Genomic DNA, 21,667 nt, shown 5'->3' with positions numbered 1-21,667 from the left:
TGGGTGGGGCTTAGGGAGGCCACACCCCCTGTGGGAGGGCCTTTCTGGGTTGGCTGGGGGTGGGTCTGGAGGGAGGTGCTTGGGGCCACACCCACTTGGGGGAGGGGCTTGGGTGGCTCGATGGGGGTGTGGCTTAAGGGGACACTGCCCACAGGGGGGAATTGGGGTGGCCACACCCCCAGGTGGGAGGGGCTGGGGAAAGCCACACCCCCCAGGGTTGGGGGAGCCCCAGTGCATCGTGGGTAACTTGCTCTTGTCCTGCCCCCCCCCCCCACAGGTACCTGCTGGACGGTTCTGGCTCCGCCTCCTCTGCCAGTGATGGGGAGGAGCCTGGGGAGGCCCCGCCCCCACCCCGCCCCCGCCATGCTCGAAAGGTGGGGGAGGGGCGTCCCGGACGCCTGGGCCCCTTCCCGGACGCCTGGGCCCCTCCCGGACGCCTGGGCCCCAACGCTGCCCTCTCTTGCAGAGCCCCCCCCCGGCGCAGCCCGGCCCCTCGGGGGGCCCCGCGACCCCCCCCTGCTCCGACGCCGACGACCCCCCCCCCAGGTAGGAGAGGGCCCAGGCGTCCGGGCCCCGCCCCCGCGGCATCCCCGGGGGGGCCCAGGCGTCCGGGAGCCACCGCCCGCGTCTTCCCCCCCGCAGAGCGCCGGACGAGTCGGGGGACACCGCCGACGAGCTGCGCAGAGTGAGCGGGCGCACCGACGACGAGGCCCGCAGGTGAGCGGCGCCCGGACGCCTGGGCCCCTCGGGCGCCCGGACGCCTGGGCCCCCCCGGACCCTGCCCCTTCTCGCTTCTCCCTTCCCCCCCCTCCCCCCAGGATGGTGCCGGCCCCCCCCGCGGACGATCCCTACGGCGGCTCCACGGACGAGAACACGGACAGCGACGAGCCCATCCCCCCCCTGCCTGGTACGCCCGGACGCCTGGGCCCCTCCCGGACGCCTGGGCCCTTCCCAGACGCCTGGGCCCCTCCCGGACACCTGGGCCCTTCCCGGACGCCTGGGCCCCTCCCGGACGCCTGGGCCCTTTCTAACCCTTCCGTCCCCCCAGATTTCTTCGTGGACAAAACCTTCTTCCTCTACGGCGACTTCGCGGCCCCCGAGCGGCGCCTGCTGCAGCGCTACGTGACGGCTTTCGGCGGGTACGGAGGGGCCCCGGCGTCCGAGGGGGCCCAGGCGTCCGGGGGGGGGGGCGGGGAGCACCCAGCGTGTCCCCTCCCCCCCCCCCGCAGGGCGCTGGCTCCCTACATGAGCGAGAAGGTGACGCACGTGGTGACGGCGCAGGACTGGGACGAGACCTTCGAGGAGGTGAGGAGCTGCCGGACGCCTGGGCCCCTCCCGGACGCCTGGGCCCTTCCCGGACGCCTGGGTCCCCCCCCGGACTCCTGGGCCCCTCCCGGACACCTGGGCCCCTCCCGGACGCCTGGGCCCCTCCCGGACGCCTGGGTCCCTCCTGGACACCTGGGCCCCTCCCGGACACCTGGGCCCCTCCCGGACACCTGGGCCCCCTCCCGGACGCCTGGGCCCCTCCCGGACACCTGGGCCCCTCCCGGACACCTGGGCCCCCTCCCAGACGCCTGGGCCCTTCCCGGACTCCTGGGCCCCTTCCCGGACGCCTGGGCCCTTCCCGGACGCCTGGGCCCTTCCCGGACGCCTGGGCCCCTTCCCGGACGCCTGGGCCCTTCCCGCAGGCGCTGGACGTGAACCCGTCGCTCTCCTTCGTGAGGCCCCGCTGGGTCCTGGCCTGCGGCGAGCGGCTCCGGCTGGGGTGCCACCGCAGCCCTTCGCCGTCGTCCCCCGCGCCTGAGGCGTGTCGGCGCGTGTCATCGCGTGTCATCGCGTGTCAAGCCGTGTCATCACGTGTCGGCGCAGTTCAGGCATGTCATCGCGTGCCATCGCGTGTCCCGGCGGGACGTTGCGTGTTGTGGCGTGTCGCTCCGTGGCGCCGCCCCTCCCCCCACGTCCTCCCCGTTTCGGGGCGTTTTCATGCGAATTAAAACAGTTTCGGTAACGCAGCGGCTCCGCGGGGCTTTGTTTGGGGGGGGGAGGGAAGGGATGTGGGGGGGGGGCCCAGGCGTCCGGGAGGGGCCCAGGCGTCCGGGGCTGCCTCTACCTGGGTTCCTGGCGTTGGGGGAGGGGGGCCCGGACACCTGGGCCCCTCCCGGACGCCTGGGCCCCTCCCCGGACGCCTGGGCCCTTGGCGCACTTTGCCCCCCGGTTCCTCCCCATTTACAGCTGGACTTTGCCCTCAGGGTGGGGCCGCCCGGACGCCTGGGCCCACACCCAGGGCGGAGGCTGGGCCGAGCCGCTTGGGCAGCCCCTCCCCCCCCCCAAAAAGGGGCCCAGGCGTCCGAGTCCCCCCCCCCCCCCTTCCCCCCGCCCCAGCCAGGCCCCTTTAAGGCCGTTGGCACCGCAAGGGTTAACGGGACCGGAAGTGGCGCTTCCGGCAGCGCGGAGCCAATCAGGAGCCGGGATCCCCCGTGGCCGCGGCGGCGGTTTGAATCCTTAAAGGAGCCGCGCGGCGGCAGCCAATGAGCGCGCAGCGCGGAGCCGCGTCACGCCGAGGGGAGGGGGGGCGGTGGGCCCCATCGCCGAGTGGGCGTCGCCCTTTTAAACTGCGTCACCGCCTCCCTCCAACCCCCCCCCCCCCCGCACACACACACACACACCCGCAGCGCGCCTTAAAGCGGCCGCTCGGGGTCACCGCCGGGGCAGCCAATGAGCGCGCGCCGCGGCGCCGCCTCAGGCGAAGGGAGGCGCGCGTGGGCCCCCACCGCGGGGGACGTCGCCGCTTTAAGCGCCGCTCCCCGGGGGGGGGTCTTAAAGGGGCCGCGCCCGCGGCGGGCGCCGTCAGAAGCGCTATGTGGGGGAGACGGGTGGCGGCGGCGCTGCGGGCGCTGGGGCCGGCGCGGAGCTACGGGACGGGGCGGCGCCTGCTGCTGCGGCAGGTGGGGGCGGCCGGACGCCTGGGCCCCTCGTGGGGGGGGGGGGGAGAAGAGGGGGGGGACACCGGACGCCTGGGCCCCTTGTGGGGGGGGGGATAAACGTCACTTGGACGCCTGGGCCCCTCCCGGACGTCTGGGCCCTTCCCATCCTCCTGGGTCCCCCCTGTCTCCCGGACGCCTGGGCCCCTCTCTTGACACCTTGGTCCCCTCCCGGACGCCTGGGCCCCTGAGTGAGTGGAGGTGACCGGACGCCTGGGCCCCCTCAGGGACAGCGATACCCGGACGCCTGGGCCCCGGGTTGGGGGGGGGGATCCCCGGACGCCTGGGCCCTTCCCATCCTCCTGGGTCCCCCCTTACTCCCGGACGCCTGGGCCCCTTCCCTGGACTCCTGGGGCCCCTGAGTGAGTGGAGGTGCCTGGACGCCTGGGCCCCTTCCCGGATGCCTGGGCCCTTCCCAGACACCTGGGCCCTGGGGTGGGTGATGCCCTCCCGGACGCCTGGGCCCCTCCCTTGACACCTTGGTCCCCTCCTGGACGCCTGGGTCCCGGAAGTGAGTGGAGGTGCCCGGACGCCTGGGCCCCTCTTGGACTTCTGGGCCCCCTCAGGGACAGCGATATCCGGACGCCTGGGCCCCTTCCCGGATGCCTGGGCCCTTCCCAGACACCTGGACCCCGGGGTGGGTGATGCCCTCCCGGACGCCTGGGCCCCTCCCTTGACACCTTGGTCCCCTCCCGGACGCCTGGGCCCTTCCCGGATGCCTGGGTCCCTGAATGAGTGGAGGTGACCGGACGCCTGGGCCCCTCCCGGACGCCTGGGCCCCCTCAGGAACAGCAATACCCGGATGCCTGGGCCCCGGGTTGGGGGGGGGGGGATCCCCGGACGCCTGGGCCCTTCCCATCCTCCTGGGTCCCCCCTTACTCCCGGACGCCTGGGCCCCTCCCGGACTCCTGGGCCCCTCAGGGACAGCGATACCCGGATGCCTGGGCCCCGGGGTGGGTGGGGGGTGATGCCCCCCCGGACGCCTGGGCCCCCCGCGGCGGGGGCTGACGGCAGCGGCGGCAGCTCTTCGAGGCGCGCTCCTGCACCTACACCTACGTGCTGGCGGACGAGGCGTCGCGCGACGCCGTCATCGTCGACCCCCGTGCTGGAGACGGTGGCACGCGACACCCAGCTGCTGCGCGAGCTGGGGCTGCGGCTGCGCTACGCCGGTGAGGAGACCCCGCCCCCTGCCCTGCCCCACCCTGCCCCGCCCCTCCCGGACGCCTGGGCCCTTCCCCAGACTCCTGGGTCCCTCCCGGACGCCTGGGCCCCTCCCGGACACCTGGGCCCTTCCCAGACGCCTGGGTCCCTCCCGGACGCCTGGGCCCCTCCCGGACACCTGGGTCCCTCCCGGACGCCTGGGCCCCTCCCGGACACCTGGGCCCTTCCCAGACGCCTGGGTCCCTCCCGGACGCCTGGGCCCCTCCCGGACACCTGGGTCCCTCCCGGACGCCTGGGCCCCTCCCGGACGCCTGGGCCCTTCCCAGACGCCTGGGCCCCATAGGGGGTTGGGGGAGGGAAGCGGAGCCACCCGGACGCCTGGGCCCCTTGGCGGGGGACGGAACGCTTAGCGTGTGCAGTGATCGCGCAGTGCGTGTGCAGTGTGCACATACAGCACGCAGTGCACACGCAGCACCCCCGTGGGGCACACGCAGCGCACGTGCAGCAACGCACAGCGCACACGCACTGCACACACACTGCACACGCAGTGGCAGGTGGTGCCCTGCAGTGAACACGCACTGCCACACGTGTAGCGCAGTGTCCATGCACCGACCCGCACTGCACACGCACTGCACATGCGCACTGCACACGTGTGGCACTGTGGCACATGCAGTGACTGCAGCGCCCTGCAGCGGGTATGCACTGCACACACACTGCGCACAGACACACTGCACACACGCACTGCATGTGCACTGCACTTAGACACACTGTGCACACGCACTGCACACGTTCACTGCACACACGCACGCACACGCACTGCACACACTGCGCACACCCACTGCACACACACTGTGCACATGCACTGCGCACACACACACACACACTGCCCACGTTACACACACACTGCAGACATGCGCTGCGCACACACGCACACACGCCACACTGCACACGCACTGCGCACGGCACGCTGCCCGCGCCGTGACCCCCTCGTGGCCCCGCCCCCACGTGACCCTCCCCTTTGGCCCCGCCCCCCGCAGTGAACACGCACTGCCACGCGGACCACGTGACGGGCTCGGGCGCGCTGCGCCCCCCCACGTGACCCCCCACGTGACCCGTTTGGCCCCGCCCCCCGCAGTGAACACGCACTGCCACGCGGACCACGTGACGGGCTCGGGCGCGCTGCGCCCCCCCCCACGTGACCCCCCACGTGACCCGTTTGGCCCCGCCCCCCGCAGTGAACACGCACTGCCACGCGGACCACGTGACGGGCTCGGGCGCGCTGCGCGCGGCGCCCCACGTGACCCCCACGTGACCCCGTTTGGCCCCGCCCCCCCGCAGTGAACACGCACTGCCACGCGGACCACGTGACGGGCTCGGGCGCGCTGCGCCCCCCCCCACGTGACCTCCCACGTGACCCGTTTGGCCCCGCCCCCCGCAGTGAACACGCACTGCCACGCGGACCACGTGACGGGCTCGGGCGCGCTGCGCCCCCCCACGTGACCCCCCACGTGACCCGTTTGGCCCCGCCCCCCGCAGTGAACACGCACTGCCACGCGGACCACGTGACGGGCTCGGGCGCGCTGCGCCCCCCCACGTGACCCCCCACGTGACCCGTTTGGCCCCGCCCCCCGCAGTGAACACGCACTGCCACGCGGACCACGTGACGGGCTCGGGCGCGCTGCGCCCCCCCCCACGTGACCCCCCACGTGACCCGTTTGGCCCCGCCCCCCGCAGTGAACACGCACTGCCACGCGGACCACGTGACGGGCTCGGGCGCGCTGCGCGCGGCGCCCCACGTGACCCCCACGTGACCCGTTTGGCCCCGCCCCCCGCAGTGAACACGCACTGCCACGCGGACCACGTGACGGGCTCGGGCGCGCTGCGCCCCCCCCCCACGTGACCCCCCACGTGACCCGTTTGGCCCCGCCCCCCGCAGTGAACACGCACTGCCACGCGGACCACGTGACGGGCTCGGGCGCGCTGCGCGCGGCGCCCCACGTGACCCCCACGTGACCCGTTTGGCCCCGCCCCCCGCAGTGAACACGCACTGCCACGCGGACCACGTGACGGGCTCGGGCGCGCTGCGCCCCCCCCCCCACGTGACCCCCCACGTGACCCGTTTGGCCCCGCCCCCCGCAGTGAACACGCACTGCCACGCGGACCACGTGACGGGCTCGGGCGCGCTGCGCGCGGCGCCCCACGTGACCCCCACGTGACCCGTTTGGCCCCGCCCCCCGCAGTGAACACGCACTGCCACGCGGACCACGTGACGGGCTCGGGCGCGCTGCGCGCGGCGCTGCCCGGCTGCCTCAGCGCCATCTCGCGGGCGAGCGGCGCCCGCGCCGACCTGCTGCTGCGCGACGGCGACCGGCTGCAATTCGGCGCCTTCGTGAGTGCGGGGCGCCCGCGGGGGGGGGCGGGGGGGGGGGACTCGGACGCCTGGGCCCCATGGGGACATGGCGGTGGTGGTGGGGGGGTGATGGAGCCCCCCCGGACGCCTGGGCCCCACGTCGCGTGTCCGTGTCCCCCCCCCTCCCCGCAGGAGCTGGAGGCCCGCGCCAGCCCCGGCCACACGCCCGGCTGCCTCACGCTGGTGCTGGACGACGAGTCGATGGCGTTCACGGGCGACGCGCTGCTCATCCGCGGCTGCGGCCGCACCGACTTCCAGCAGGGCAGCGACCGGGAGGCACTGGGAGCCGGGAGGAGGGGGCACTGGGAGAGACTGGGAGCTGGGGGGAGGGGGCACTGGGAGGCACTGGGAGCACTGGGAGGCACTGGGAGCCGGGGGGAGGGGGTGCTGGGAGGGACCGGGAGGCACTGGGGGGGACTGGGAACCATGGGGAGGGGGCACTGGGAGCACCGGGGGGGACTGGGAGCACTGGGAGCTGTGGGGAGGGGGCACTGGGGGGGACTGGGGGATAGTGGGAGCACTGGGAGGACCCAGGGGGGACACTGGGAGGGACTGGAGCCGTGGGGGTTACTGGGAGGTAGGGACTGGAGCCGTGGGGGTTACTGGGAGGCTGTGGGGGGGGGCACTGGGAGGGACTGGGAGTCACTGGGAGCGGCCCCCCCCGCCCGTTACCATGGCGACAGCGGCGCCTTTCCCCCCCCCCCAAAGCGCGCGGCATCTCCCCTCACGGTCACCGCTGGGCGCGGCGCGCGGTTGCCATGGCCACGGGTTGCCATGGCCACGGGGAGGGGCGGGGAGAGCAGCGGTGCGCGGTTGCCATGGCCACGGGGAGGGGCGGGGAGAGAGCAGCGGCGCGCGGTTGCCATGGCCACGGGGAGGGGCGGGGAGAGCAGCGGCGCTCGGTTGCCATGGTCACGCGGCGCCGCGGCGCGCCGTCGCCATGGCCACGGGGGGGGGCGCTGACGCCCGGTCGCCATGGTAACGCCCCGCCCCGCCCCCAGGGTGCGCGCGCACGCTGTACCGGTCGGTGCACGAGCGGATCTTCACGCTGCCCGGGAGCTGCCTGGTCTACCCGGGGCACGACTACACCGGTGCGGGGCCGGGGGGGCAGATAACGGGGCCGGGAGGGGTAAATAGCAGGGCTGGAGGCAAATAACGGAGTGGGGGGCAGATAACGGGCCGGAGGGGGCGAATAACGGGGTTGGGGGGCAGATAACGGGGCCGGAGGGAACAAATAATGGGGTTGGGGGCAGGTAATGGGGCTGGAGAGGGCAAATAACGGGGCTCGAGGGCAGATAACGGGACTGGGGGGAGGAAATAACGGGGCTGGGGGGGGTAAATAACGGGGTTGTAGGCAGATAACAGGACTGGGGGGTTAAGCAACAGGTTGGGGGGCAATAGCGGGGGCTGGGGCAAATAACGGGGTTGGGGGGCAGATAATGGGGTTAGAGAGGGCAAATAGTGGGGTTCAGGGGCAGATAACGGGGGCTGGGGCAAATAATGGGGTAAAGGGCAAATAACGGGGCTAGAAAGGACAAATACCAACTCAGGGGGGCAATAAGGGAGCTGGGGGGGCAAACAACGGGGGTTGGGGGCAAATAATGGGGTTGGGGGGGCAACAGCGGGCTGGAGAGGGTAAATACCAGGGTTGGGGGGGCAAATAAGGGGCCTCAGGTGGGAAAAAACAGCGGTTGGGGGCAAATGGGGGCTGAAGGGGCAGTTATTTGCCCCGAGGGGGCAGTTGTGGGTCCTGGGGGGCAGTTTCGCCCCCCCCCCCGGGGCAGTTTTTTGCCCCCCAGGCAGCAGTTTTGCCCCCCCCACCCCCCCCCCAGGGCAGACGGTGTCGACGGTGGACGAGGAGCGACGGTTCAACCCGCGGCTGAGCCTGAGCGCCGACGAGTTCGTGACGCTGATGGAGGGGCTGAACCTGCCCCGGCCTCAGCTCATGGGTACGGCAGGCCCCGCCCCCCCCCTCCCGGACGCCTGGGCCCCTTCCCCGGACGCCTGGGCCCCTCCCGGACGCCTGGGTCCCTTCCCGGATGCCTGGGCCCTTCCCGGACGCCTGGGCCCCTCCCGGACTCCTGGGCCCCCCGGACACCTGGGCCCCTCCGGGCTCTGAGCCGCCTCCTCTCTCTCCCGCAGACGTCGCCGTTCCGGCCAATCTCCGCTGCGGGGTGCAGGACGTCACCGCTTAGCCCCGCCCCCAGGAGGCAGGCCCCGCCCCCAGGAGGCAGGCCCCGCCCCCGGCTTTCGGCCCCGCCCCCCGGCTTTCGGCCCCGCCCCCCGGGCGCCGGGGCTTTTTCAGCAGGCGAATAAAAACGTGGTGGAAAAAAGCGGCTCCGGGTGGTTGTTTTTGGGGGGGGGGAGGGGCCCGGACGCCTGGGCCCTCTCTGCCCCCTTCCCCCCCCCCCCCAGGGGACCCAGGTGTCCGGGCGGGGCCTGGAAGGGGCCCAGGCGTCCTGGGTGGGGGGGAGGGAGGGGCCGGTTCCCACGGGAAAATCCCGCCCCGGTGCGACAGGGCGAGAACCGGCGAGTCCGGGCAGGGGCCCAGGCGTCCGGGAGGGGCCCAGGCGTCCGGGGAGCGGCAGCCCCCACCCAGGTGCCTGGGTCCCACCGGGGGGGGGGGGCGGGGGGGGGGGCTCGTGCCACTCCCGGACGCCTGGGCCCCTGGGCGGGTCCACGCTGCCCCCGGGGCGCTGACGTCACCGGGACCGGGGCTCCGCCCCCCACCCGAGCCGGCCCGAGCGGAGCCGGTGAGCGCCGGGGCCCGGACGCCTGGGCCCCTTCCCGGACGCCTGGGTCCCTCCCGGACGCCTGGGTCCCTCCCGGACGCCTGGGCCCCTTCCCGGACGCCTGGGTCCCTCCCGGACACCTGGGTCCCTCCCGGACGCCTGGGCCCCTTCCCGGACGCCTGGGCCCCTCCTGCCCTCTGACCCTTGACCCCAGCGCCGCCATGGTGCCCCGGGACGCCGCGACCCTCGACCCCCCCTCGGGGGAGGCAGAGGTGAGGGGAGGGGGGAGGGGCGAACCGGGAGCACTGGGAGGGAACTGGGAGCACTGGGAGTCACTGGTTTCCCCCCTCCCCCCCCCGCCCAGGCCGAGCCGCCGCCGCCGCCCGGGACCGACCCCGACCCCGACGTGGCCGCGCTGCAGCTGCAGGGCCTGAGCCTGGAGGTACGGCCGGACGCCTGGGCCCCTTCCCGGGGGCGCCCGGACGCCTGGGCCCCTTCCCGGGGGCACCCGGACGCCTGGGCCCCTTCTTGGGGGTCACCCGGACGCCTGGGCCCCTTCCTGGGGGGTCACCCGGACGCCTGGGCCCCTTCCTGGGGGCACCCGGATGCCTGGGCCCCTTCCTGGGGGGCACCCGGACGCCTGGGCCCCTCTCTGGGGGGCGCCCGGACGCCTGGGCCCCTTCCTGGGGCCTGGCTCAGGGGTGGGAATGGGCCCCCCACCCCCACCCCACATCCCCCCCCCCCCCGGACTCCTGGGCCCCCTCCCAGGGCCCAACCGGGCCGACCGGTCGTGCCAGGGCGGAGCCGCGGGGGCGGGAGCGGCCCGGACGCCTGGGTCCCTTCCCCGGGTGCCGGCGCCCGCGCTCCCAGCATGCCCTGCGGCCCGCTTGGCATCGCTCCCAGCATGCTTTGCGCCTGTTTTCCCCCCCCTCCCAGATCCCTGGTTGGGGGCAGCTGGGGGGGGGGGTTGCTTTTGGAGGGGCCCAGGCGTCCGGGAGGGGCCCAGGCGTCCGGCTCTTCCCGCAGGACGAGGCCCCGCGCGAGGACGAGCGGCTGCAGCGGCGCCGCCCCGAGGCCCCGAGTGAGAGTCGGCAGCAGGAGGTGAGGGCCCAGGCGTCCGGGAAGGGCCCAGGCGTCCGGGAGGGGCCCAGGCGTCCGGGAAGGGCCCAGGCGTCCGGGAGGGGCCCAGGCGTCCGGGAAGGGCCCACGTGTCCGGGAAGGGCCCAGGCGTCCGGGAGGGACCCAGGCGTCCGGGAAGGGCCCAGGCGTCCGGGAGGGGCCCACGTGTCCGGGAAGGGCCCAGGCGTCCGGGAGGGACCCAGGCGTCCGGGAAGGGCCCAGGCGTCCGGGAAGGGCCCAGGTGTCTGGGAAGGGCCCAGGCGTCCGGGAAGGGCCCAGGTGTCCGGGAGGGGCCCAGGCGTCCGGGAGGGGCCCAGGCGTCCGGGGGGGGCCCAACTATCCGGGAAGGACCCAGTCGTCCGGGAGGGGCCCAGGCGTCCGGGAGGGACCCAGGCGTCCGGGAAGGGCCCAGGTGTCCGGGAGGGACCCAGGCGTCCGGGAGGGGCCCACGTGTCCGGGAAGGGCCAGGAGTCCGGGAGGGACCCAGGCGTCCGGGGGGGGGCCCAGGCGTCCGGGAAGGGCCCAGGCGTCCGGGAGGGGCCCAGGCGTCCGGGAGGGACCCAGGCGTCCGGGAAGGGCCCAGGCGTCCGGGAGGGACCCAGGCGTCCGGGAAGGGCCCAGGCGTCTGGGAGGGGCCCAGGCGTCCTGGTGCGAGGGGCGCAGGGGACACCAGGCGTCCGGGCGCCCGCAGGCCCTGGGGCGGCTGGAGGGGACCCTGCGCTGCCTCGAGGACCTCGAGTTCCTGCGCTTGGAGCGCGAGAGCCGCCGCCCGGAGCCCGCGGGGACGTCGGGGACGACGGGGACGTCGGTGACGTCGGAGGTGACCCGGGGCCCGGGCGCCCGCTCCCAGCGCCAGGTAGGCCCGGCCCCATCCGGAATGGGGAAACGACACCGGATCCATCCCGGGTTTTGTGCCGAACCCCAAAAAGGGGCCGATCCGGTGGGGGCCTGATCCCGGGTCACCCCAATCCGGGCAAGCAGGATCCGGTGCCGGGTTTTCCCTGGGGGTGTTTCCCTCCCCCCCCAGGGGGCCCAGGCGTCCGGGCTGCCCCAAACTGCTCTTTCTCCCCCCCCCCCCAGGACAAGACCCAGCTGCCCCAGACGAGCCGCCCCCCCGGGGGGGGCAATGGGGAGCCCCCCCCCGAGAGCAGCCAGGAGCTCACCAAGGTGAGGAGCCCCGGACGCCTGGGCCCCTTTCCCGGATGCCTGGGTCCCCCCGGACACCTGGGCCCCTTCCCCGGACACCTGGGTCCCTCCTGGATGCCTGGGCCCCTTCCCAGACGCCTGGGCCCTTCCCGGACGCCTGGGCCCCTCCCAGACACCTGGGCCCCCTCCCGGACGCCTGGGCCCCTCCCGGACACCTGGGCCCCTTCCCCGGACACCTGGGTCCCTCCTGGACGCCTGGGCCCCTTCCCGGACACCTGGGCCCCTCCCGGACACCTGGGCCCCTTCCCGGACACCTGGGCCCCTCCCGGACACCTGGGCCCCTTCCCCGGACACCTGGGTCCCTCCTGGATGCCTGGGCCCCTTCCCGGACACCTGGGCCCTTCCCGGACGCCTGGGCCCCTTCCCGGACACCTGGGCCCTTCCCGGACACCTGGGCCCTTCCCGGACGCCTGGGCCCCCCCTAACGCTGCCCCCCGGATGCCTTGGCCCCTCCCGGACGCCTGGGTCCCTCCCGGACACCTGGGCCCTTCCCGGACGCCTGGGCCCTTCCCGGACACCTGGGCCCTTCCCGGACGCCTGGGTCCCCCCGGACGCCTGGGCCCCCCCCGGACGCCTGGGCCCCTCCCGGACGCCTGGGCCCCTTCCCGGACGCCTGGGCCCCTCCCGGACGCCTGGGCCCCCCCTAACGCTGCCCCCCGGACGCCTGGGCCCCTCCCGGACGCCTGGGCCCCTTCCCGGACGCCTGGGCCCCCCCTAACGCTGCCCCCCCGGACGCCTGGGCCCCTCCCGGACGCCTGGGTCCCTCCCGGACGCCTGGGCCCCTTCCCGGACGCCTGGGCCCCTTCCGGACGCCTGGGCCCCCCCTAACGCTGCCCCCCCGGATGCCTGGGCCCCCCCCGGACGCCTGGGCCCCCCCCGGACGCCTGGGCCCCTCCCGGACGCCTGGGCCCCTCCCGGACGCCTGGGCCCCCGCAGCTCATGTTCACCCATCGCACCGCCCGGGAGCTCATCGTCCTCGGCCCCGACCAGCGCGACCCGGCCTGCGTCTTCGCCCTGCGCAGCTCCGTCCAGGTGCGGCCCCCAAACGCCCCCCCGACCCCCAAATACCCCCCCGGGGACCCCAAATACCCCCTGGGACCCCCAAATACCCCCCCAGGGATGCAAATACCCCCCCATGGACCCCCAAATACCCCCTGGGACCCCCCCAAATACCCCCCCAGGGACCCCAAATACCCCCTGGGACCCCAAATACCCCCCAGCACCTCAAATAACCCCCAGGGACCCCCAAACGCTCCCCCGACCCCCAAATGCCCCCCCGGGGACCCCAAATACCCCCCCAGGGACCCCAAATACCCCCTGGGACCCCCAAATACCCCCCGAACCCCAAATACTTCTCCAGGGACTCCAAATACCCCCCCAGCACCTCAAATAGCCCCCAGGGACCCCCAAATACCCCCTGGGACCCCCCCAAATACCCTCCCAAAACCCAAATATCCCCCTGGGGACCCCAAATACCCCTGGACCCCAAATAACCCCCGGGGACCCTAATCGCCCCCCCGACCCCCAAATATCCCCTGGGGACCCCAAATACCCCCCCAGTGACCCCCAAATACCCCCCAGGGACCCCAAATACCCCTCCAGCACCTCAAATAACCCCCAGGGACCCGCAAATACCCCTTGGGGACCCCAAATACCCCCTGGGACCCCCCCCCAAATACCCCCCCAAAACCCAAATACCCCCCTGGGGACCCCAAATACCCCCCCCCAGAACACAAATAGACCTTTAGAGACCTAAATACCCCTTGGGGACCTCAAATACCCCCTGCCCCCCCTAAATACCCCCTGGGCCCCCCCAGAGCCCCCTGCCCCCCCCAGGGACCCCAGACCCCCCATGGGACCCCCCGACCCCCCCCGACCCCCCCTTTTTGCCCCCCCCCCCCCCAGGGCGCCTTCGGGCTGCAGCGAGCCGGGAGCCTCCCGCGGCGCCGGGGGGAGCGAGGAGCCGCCGCCCCCCCCCGCCCGGCCCCCCGGCCCCGCTCGCACCACGGCACCGGTAAGGGGGCGCCGGGGGGGGATTTGGGGGTCCTGGGGGGGAATTTGGGGTCCGGGGGGGGTCCTGGAGGGGGATTGGGGGGATTTGGGGTTCCAGGAGGGGGATTTGGGGGCATTTGGGGGTCCTGGGGAGATTTGGGGGGGATCTGGGGGTCCTGGGGGGGGCTGAAGGGGGATTTGGGGGGCTATAGGGGTTCAGGGGGGGATTTGGGGGGGATTTGGGGGTCCTGGGGGGGTCCTGGAGGGGGATTGGGGGTCCGGGAGGGGGATTTGGGGGCATTTGGGGGGGTCCTGGGGGGGGTCCTGGAGGGGCATTTGGGGGGCTATAGGGGTTCAGGGGGGGATTTGGGGGTCTGGGGGGGCATTTGGGGGGATTTGGGGGGATTTGGGGGTCCTGGGGGGGGTCCTGGAGGGGGATTTGGGGGGCTATAGGGGTTCAGGGGGCATTTGGGGGTCCGGGGGGGGATTTGGGGGGGATCTGGGGGGATTTGGGGTCCTGGGGGGGATTTGGGGGGGATTTGGGGGTCCTGGGGGGGTCCTGGAGGGGGATCTGGGGGGCTATAGGGGTCCCAGGAGGGATTTAGGGGTTCTGGGGGGGTCTTGGGGGGTATTTGGGGGGTCCAGGGAGGACTTGGAGGGTCCCAGGGGGCGGTTGGGGGTCCGGGGGGGGTTTTTGGGGGGCTCCATGGGGTGTCGCGTCCCCTCCCCCCCCCCAGGCCTCCTGGCCCTGCCGCTGCCCCCCCCCACGGCGCTGCCCCCCCCGGCGGGCGGGATCCCCCCCGACGCCTACAGGTGAGTCCTGCTGCCCCCCCGCTGCCCCCTAACTGCCCCCCCGGGACCCCTAACTGCACCCCCAGACTCCTAACTGCCCCCCCGGATGCCCAACTGCCCCCTAACTGCCCCCCCGGGACCCCCAACTGCCCCCCCGGACCCCCAACTGCCCCCCTGGACCCATAACTGCCCCCTAACTGCCCCCCCAGCCCCCTAACTGCCTCCCTGGGACCCACAACTGCCCCCCCGGACCCATAACTGCCCCCCAGACCCCCAACTGCCCCCTAACTGCCCCCCGGGACCCCTAACTGCACCCCCAGACTCCTAACTGCCCCCCCAGACCCCAACTGCCCCCCTACTGTCCTCCTGGACCCCCAACTGCCCCCCCGGACCCATAACTGCCCCCCCAGACCCCCAACTGCCCCTTAACTGCCCCCTAACTACCTGCCCAGACCCCCAACTGCCCTCCTCAGACCCATAACTGCCCCTCTGAGATCCATAACTGCCCCCCCGGACCCCTAAGTGCCCCCCGCGCCCCATAACTGCCCCCCACCTGCCCCGGCAGCGCCTGCCTCCACCTGGCCGAGATGGAGCGACGGGTGCGGGAGGCCTTGGCGGAGCGAGAGCGGCTGCTGCAGGCCCGGGTAGGGCCCAGGCGTCCGGGAGGGGCCCAGGCGTCCGGGCGGGGGGGGGGCAGGCGTCCGGGCAGGGAGGGGCCCAGGCATCCGGGAGGGGCCCAGGCGTCCGGGAAGGGCCCAGGAGTCCGGGAGGGACCCAGGCGTCCGGGAGGGGCCCAGGCGTCCGGGCAGGGGGGGCCCAGGTGTCCGAGAGGGGCCCAGGCGTCCGGGCGGGGGGGGGGCCAGGCGTCCGGGCAGGGAGGGGCCCAGGCGTCCGGGAAGGGCCCAGGCGTCCGGGCAGGGAGGGGCCCAGGTGTCCGGGAGGGGCCCAGGTGTCCGGGAAGGGCCCAGGTGTCCGGGAAGGGCCCAGGCGTCCGGGCGGGGCCCAGGTGTCCGGGAAGGGTCCAGGCGTCCGGGAGGGACCCAGGTGTCCGGGAAGGGTCCAGGCGTCCGGGAGGGGCCCAGGCGTCCGGGAAGGGCCCAGGTGTCCGGGAAGGGTCCAGGCGTCCGGGAGGGACCCAGGCGTCCGGGAAGGGTCCAGGCGTCCGGGAGGGGCCCAGGCATCCGGGAAGGGCCCAGGTGTCCGGGAAGGGTCCAGGCGTCCGGGAGGGGCCCAGGCGTCCGGGAAGGGCCCAGGTGTCCGGGAAGGGCCCAGGTGTCCGGGAGGGACCCAGGCGTCCGGGAAGGGCCCAGGTGTCCGGGAAGGGCCCAGGCGTCCGGGTGGCCCCTGCCCTCCCCAAATCCCCATAGGGGAGGGGCTATGTGGGAGGGGCGGGCCCAGCATGCTGTGGGGCGGGGCCTGGGAGGGTGGTGGGGGCGGGGCCTGCTCTTGGGGGCGGGGTCTCACCTCTTCCCCCCCCCCCCCAGGAGGCCCGACGAGCAGCCAAAGCGCAGCCCCCCCCTCCCCCCCCGGAGCCGCCGGCCCCCCCCGCCCCCGAGGTGAGTTACCCCCAGTGACCCCCCAGTGACCCCCCCGTTACCCCAGTGCTCCCAGTTACCCCCCCAGTTACCCCCCCAATTAACCCCCCAGTTCCCCCTGTGCTCCCAGTTACCCCCCTGTTACCCCCCCAATTACTCCTGTGCTCCCAGTTACCCCCCCAGTTACCCCCCCGTTACCCCCCCAGTTACCCCCGTGCTCCCAGTTAGCCCCCCAATTAACCCCCCAGTTACCCCCCCCAGTTGTCCCAGTGCTCCCAGTTACCCCCCAGTTCCCCCGTTACCCCCAAGCCCCCAGTCCCCCCCCCCCCAGTGCTCCCAATCACCCCCCTACTCCATCCCTTCCCCCCCCCCCAATTTTTCGGGGGTCCCTGTTGGGGGGGGGGGTCCCATCGCCGGGGGGGGTGCGCGGGTGACACATCACCGGGTGACGGGTGTTGCGCCCGGGTGTCGCGCACAGGCGGCGCCGGACCCAACGGCGGCCGCTGCTGCGGGTGCAGGGGCGCTGCCCGGTGGGGGTGTGTGCGGGTGACGCGTCGCCGGGTGTTGCGTCCGGGTGTTGCGCCCGGGTGTCGCGCACAGGCGGCGCCGGACCCAACGGCGGCCGCTGCGGGCGCGGGAGGCGCGTCGCCGGGTGACGCGTCGCCGGTTGACAAGGGCGCCCGGGTGTCGCGCACAGGCGGCGCTGGACCTGCGGCGGCTGTTGCGGGCGCGGGGCCACAGCCCCGAGACGTGCGGGGACGTGCGGGTGACGGCGGGCGCCTGCCGGGGGCCCCTCACCAAGATGGGGGGTCGCATCAAGACCTGGCGCCGCCGCTGGTTCCTCCTCGACCGCCCCCGCCGCCTGTTGGCCTACTACGGCGGTGCGGGGGGGGGGGGGGGGAACACCCCAAAATGGGGGTCTGGGGGGGTCCCCGGGCTCTATGGGGGGGCCTCGATGTGGGGGGACCCCAACTTGGGGGTCTGGGGGGTCCCCTGGGCGCTATGGGGGGGCCCCGATGTGGGGGGGACCCCAAAATGGGGGTCTGGGGGGGTCCCCTGGGCTCTATGGGGGGGGGTCTCGATGTGGGGGGACCCCAAAATGGGGGTCTGGGGGGTCCCCTGGGCGCTATGGGGGGGCCCCGATGTGGGGGGGACCCCAAAATGGGGGATCTGGGGGGTCCCCTGGGCGCTATGGGGGGGCCCCGATGTGGGGGGGACCCCAAAATGGGGGTCTGGGGGGTCCCTGGGCTCTATGGGGGGTCTCGATGTGGGGGGACCCCAAAATGGGGGGTCTGGGGGGTCCCCTGGGCGCTATGGGGGGGTCTCGATGTGGGGGGGGACCCCAAAATGGGGGGTCTGGGGGGTCCCCTGGGCTCTATGGGGGGGTCTCGATGTGGGGGGGGACCCCAAAATGGGGGGTCTGGGGGGTCCCCTGGGCGCTATGGGGGGGGTCTCGATGTGGGGGGGACCCCAAAATGGGGGGTCTGGGGGGTCCCCTGGGCGCTATGGGGGGGCCCCGATGTGGGGGGGACCCCAAAATGGGGGGTCTGGGGGGTCCCTGGGCTGCTATGGGGGGCCCCGATGTGGGGGGACCCCAAAATGGGGGTCTGGGGGGTCCCCTGGGCTCTATGGGGGGGCCCCGATGTGGGGGGACCCCAAAATGGGGGTCTGGGGGGTCCCCTGGGCTCTATGGGGGGGCCCCGATGTGGGGGGGCCCCAAAATGGGGGGTCTGGGGGGTCCCCTGGGCGCTATGGGGGGACCCCGATGTGGGGGATGTGGGGGGACCCCAACTTGGGGGTCTGGGGGGGGTCCACGTCCTCTCCAGGGGACCCCAACATGGGGGGCTGAAGGACGCCGATGAGGAAGGACCCAGACTTGGGGGTCTGGGGCCCCCTCGTTCTCCGTGGGGCAGGATGGGGGGGACTCGGGGGGGGGTGTTGGGGGTCGCCGTGGGGCGCTGACCCCCCCCCCCCGCCCCATATCCCCCCCCCCAGACAAGGAGGAGACGAAGCTCAAGGGCGTCATCTACTTCCAGGCCATCGAGGAGGTCTACTACGACCACGGGCGGGCGGCCTGCAAGGTGGGGGGCGCTATGGGGCCGGGGGGGGCGCTATGGGGCCGGGGGGGGCGCTATGGGGCTGGGGGGGGTCCCTATGGGGCTGGGGAGGGGGGGGGTTCTGTGGGGTCAGGGGGGTTGTAGGGGTCGGGGGAGGGTCTGGTGGGGTCTGCAGTGGTTGAGGGCGCTCTATGGGTCTGGAGGTGTCTATGGGTCTGGAGGTGTCTATGGGGCTGGAGATCTCTATGGGGCTGGGGAGGGTCCCTACGGGGTCTGGAGGTGTCTATGGGGCTGGGGGGGGTCCCTATGGGTCTGGGAGGTCTCTATGGGGCTGGGAGGTGCCTATGGGGTCTGGGATGTTCCTATGGGTCTCCGTGGGTCTGAAGGGGTTTCTATGGGTCTGGGAGGTCTCTATGGGTCTGGGAGGTGCCTATGGGGTCTGGGAGGTCTCTATGGGTCTGGAGGTATCTATGGGTCTGGGAGGTGCCTATGGGTCTGGAGGTGTCTATGGGGTCTGGGAGGTCCCTATGGGTCTGAGGGGGTCTCTATGGGTCTGGGAGGTCCCTATGGGGCTGGGAGGTGTCCGTGGGTCTGGGAGGTCCCTATGGGTCTGGGAGGTCTCTATGGGTCTGGGAGGTCACTATGGGTCTGAAGGGGTCTCTATGGGGTCTGGGAGGTGCCTATGGGGTCTGGGATGTTCCTATGGGTCTCCGTGGGTCTGAAGGGGTTTCTATGGGTCTGGGAGGTGCCTATGGGTCTGGGAGGTGTCTATGGGTCTGGGAGGTCGCTATGGGTCTGGAGGTGTCTATGGGTCTGGGAGGTCTCTATGGGGCTGGGAGGTGTCTACGGGTCTGGGAGGTCTCTATGGGGTCTGGGAGGTCGCTATGGGTCTGGGGGGGTCTCTATGGGTCTGGGAGGTGTCTATGGGGTCTGGGAGGGTCTCTATGGGGTCTAGGAGGTATCTATGGGTCTGGGAGGTTCCTAGGGGTCTGGGAGGTCTCTATGGGGTCTGAAGGTATCTATGGGTCTGGGAGGTCTCTATGGGGCTGGAAGGTCGCTATGGGTCTGGGAGGTCCCTATGGGTCTGAGGAGTATCTATGGGGTCTGGGAAGTCTCTATGGGTCTGAAGGGGTCTCTATGGGTCTGGGAGGTGTCTATGGGGTCTGGAGGGTCTCTATGGGGCTGGGAGGTCTCTATGGGGCTGGGAGGTCTCTATGGGTCTGAGGGATCCCTATGGGGCTGGGAGGTGTCTATGGGGTCTGGAGGTCTCTATGGGGCTGGGAGGTCTCTATGGGTCTGAGGGGATCCCTATGGGTCTGGGAGGTGCCTATGGGGCTGGGAGGTCCCTATGGGTCTGAGGGAGTATCTATGGGTCTGGGAGGTCTATGGGGTCTGGAGGTCTCTATGGGGTCTGGGAGGTGTCTATGGGTCTGGGAGGTCCCTATGGGGTTTGGGAGGTCCCTATGGTGTCTGGAGGTCTCTATGGGGCTGGGAGGTCTCTATGGGTCAGGGTGATCCTATGGGTCTCCATGGGTCTGAAGGGGTCTCTATGGGGTCTGGGAGGTGTCTATGGGGTCTGGAGGTCTCTATGGGGCTGGGAGGTCTCTATGGGGTCTGAAGGTATCTATGGGTCTGGGAGGTGGCTATGGGTCTGGGAAGGTCCCTATGGGGTCGGGGTGATCCTATGGGTCTCCATGGGTCTGAAGGGGTCTCTATGGGGTCTGGGAGGTTCCTAGGGGGTCTGGGAGGTCTCTATGGGGTCTGGGAGGTCTCTATGGGTCTGGGAGGTCCCTATGGGGTCAGGAATGTTCTTATGGGGTCTCTATGGGGCTGGGAGGTCTCTATGGATCTGGGAGGTCCCTATGGGTCTGAGGGGTCTCTATGGGTCTGGGAGGTCGCTATGGGTCTGGGAGGTCTCTATGGGTCTGGAGGTATCTATGGGTCTGGGAGGTCGCTATGGGGTCTGGGAGGTCTCTATGGGTCTGGAGGTCGCTATGGGTCTGGAGGTCTCTATGGGTCTGGAGGTATCTATGGGTCTGGGAGGTCGCTATGGGGTCTGGGAGGTCTCTATGGGATCTGGAGGTCCCTATGGGTCTGAAGGGGTCCCTATGGGTCTGGGAGGTGCCTATGGGTCTGGGACCGACCCCCCAGCGCCCCCCGCAGAGCCCCAACCCCCGGCTGACCTTCTGCGTGAAGACCTACGACCGCCTCTTCTGCCTGGTGGCCCCCAGCGCCGAGGCCCTGCGCATCTGGATGGACGCCGTCCTGGCCGCCGCGCGCTGGCGACGGCCCCCCCTGAGCCCCGGGTGGGTCCGGACGGCGCCGGGGGACCCCGGAAACGGCATCGGGACCCCAAAAACACCATCGGGACCCCAGAAACACCATGGGGGACCCCAAAAACATCATTGAGGACCCCCGAAACACCATTGGAGACCACAAAGATACCACCAAGGACCCCAAAACGCCACTGGTCCTCAAAAACACCATTGGGGACCCCAGAAATGGCATCAGGGACCCCAAAACCCCCCTGGGGACCTCAGGAACACCATGGGGGACCCAAAAAACACCATCGGGGACCCCAGAACGGCATCGGGACCCCAAAACCCTCCTGGACCTCAGGAACACCATGGGGGACCCCAAAAACACCATGGGGGACCCCAAAAACACCATCGGGGACCCCAGAAACGGCATCGGGGACCCCAAAACCCTCCTGGGACCTCAGGAACACCATGGGGGACCCCAAAAACACCATGGGGGACCCCAAAAACACCATCGGGGACCCCAGAAACACCATTGGAGACCACAAAGATACCACCAAGGACCCCAAAACGCCACTGGGTCCTCAAAAACACCATTGGGGACCCCCAGAAATGGCATCAGGGACCCCAAAAACACCATTGGGGACCCCAAAACCCTCCTGGGACCTGAGGAACACCATGGGGGACCCCAAAAACACCATCGGGACCCCCAGAAACACCATTGGGGACCACAAAGATACTACCAAGGACCCCAAAATGCCATTGGTTTCCTCAAAAAACACCATTGGGGACCCCAGAAATGGCATCAGGGACCCCAAAACCCTCCTGGGACCTCAGGAACACCATGGGGGACCCCAAAACCCCCCCTGGGACCCCCAGAAACACCATTGGGGACCGCAAAGATACCACCAAGGACCCCAAAACGCCACTGGGTCCTCAAAAACCACCATTGGGGACCCCAGAAATGGCATCGGGGACCCCCCAAAACCCCCTGGGACCTCAGGAACACCATGGGGACCCCAAAAACACCATCGGGGACCCCCAGAAACGGCATTGGGGGACCCCAAAACCCTCCTGGGACCTCAGCAACACCATGGGGACCCCAAAAACACCACGGGGGACCCAAAAACACCATCGGGGACCCCAGAAACACCATTGGAGACCACAAAGATACCACCAAGGACCCCAAACACGCCACTGGGTCCTCAAAAACACCATTGGGGACCCTAGAAATGGCAACAGGGACCCCAAAACCCCCTGGGACCTCAGAACACCATGGGGGACCCCAAAACACCATTGGGGACCCCCAAAACACCATGGAGACCACAAAGATACCACCAAGGACCCCAAAACACCACTGGGTCCTCAAAAACACCATGGGACCCTAGAAATGGCATCAGGACCCCAAAACCCCCCTGGGGACC

General features: G+C 71.8%; 4 protein-coding genes across 4 annotated transcripts; all 4 read left to right on the top strand.

The window, feature by feature from the left end:
• Nucleotides 1–819: 819 nt before the first annotated feature.
• LOC136995935 (DNA repair protein XRCC1-like) lies at nt 820–2,008 on the top strand. Its single transcript, XM_067316930.1, has 4 exons — nt 820–907; nt 1,049–1,139; nt 1,230–1,305; nt 1,689–2,008. Exons 1-4 carry the CDS (start codon nt 820–822, stop codon nt 1,992–1,994), a joined length of 561 nt encoding a protein of 186 aa, XP_067173031.1. The 3' UTR covers nt 1,995–2,008.
• Nucleotides 2,009–2,827: 819 nt separating this feature from the next.
• On the top strand, nt 2,828–8,778 carry LOC136995937 (persulfide dioxygenase ETHE1, mitochondrial-like). The gene is given in 8 exon segments (XM_067316932.1): nt 2,828–2,945; nt 4,005–4,079; nt 4,081–4,150; nt 6,383–6,531; nt 6,685–6,814; nt 7,554–7,643; nt 8,385–8,501; nt 8,695–8,778. Coding segments are annotated over 8 exon segments (771 nt in total). The 5' UTR covers nt 2,828–2,858; the 3' UTR covers nt 8,748–8,778.
• A 409-nt stretch (nt 8,779–9,187) lies between these two features.
• On the top strand, nt 9,188–20,394 carry LOC136995933 (pleckstrin homology-like domain family B member 3). The gene is made up of 13 exons (XM_067316929.1): nt 9,188–9,556; nt 9,649–9,726; nt 10,311–10,385; nt 11,095–11,259; nt 11,484–11,570; nt 12,546–12,641; nt 13,515–13,623; nt 14,339–14,414; nt 14,959–15,037; nt 15,878–15,949; nt 16,626–16,809; nt 17,924–18,009; nt 20,149–20,394. Exons 1-13 carry the CDS (start codon nt 9,506–9,508, stop codon nt 20,392–20,394), a joined length of 1,404 nt encoding a protein of 467 aa, XP_067173030.1. The 5' UTR covers nt 9,188–9,505.
• Nucleotides 18,628–20,081, top strand: LOC136995938 (PE-PGRS family protein PE_PGRS16-like; the record flags this gene model as incomplete). Its single annotated transcript, XM_067316934.1, is given in 7 exon segments — nt 18,628–18,824; nt 19,309–19,345; nt 19,348–19,401; nt 19,403–19,453; nt 19,880–19,954; nt 19,957–19,992; nt 19,995–20,081. Coding segments are annotated over 7 exon segments (537 nt in total), but the record flags the coding sequence as incomplete, so codon positions are not given.
• Nucleotides 20,395–21,667: the final 1,273 nt, after the last annotated feature.

Source organism: Apteryx mantelli, unplaced genomic scaffold, assembly GCF_036417845.1.
Source record: "Apteryx mantelli isolate bAptMan1 unplaced genomic scaffold, bAptMan1.hap1 HAP1_SCAFFOLD_182, whole genome shotgun sequence".
NCBI classification, from domain to species: Eukaryota; Metazoa; Chordata; class Aves; order Apterygiformes; family Apterygidae; genus Apteryx; species Apteryx mantelli.
Note: the sequence above shows the minus strand (reverse complement) of the source record. Positions and strands in the feature narration are given on the sequence as shown.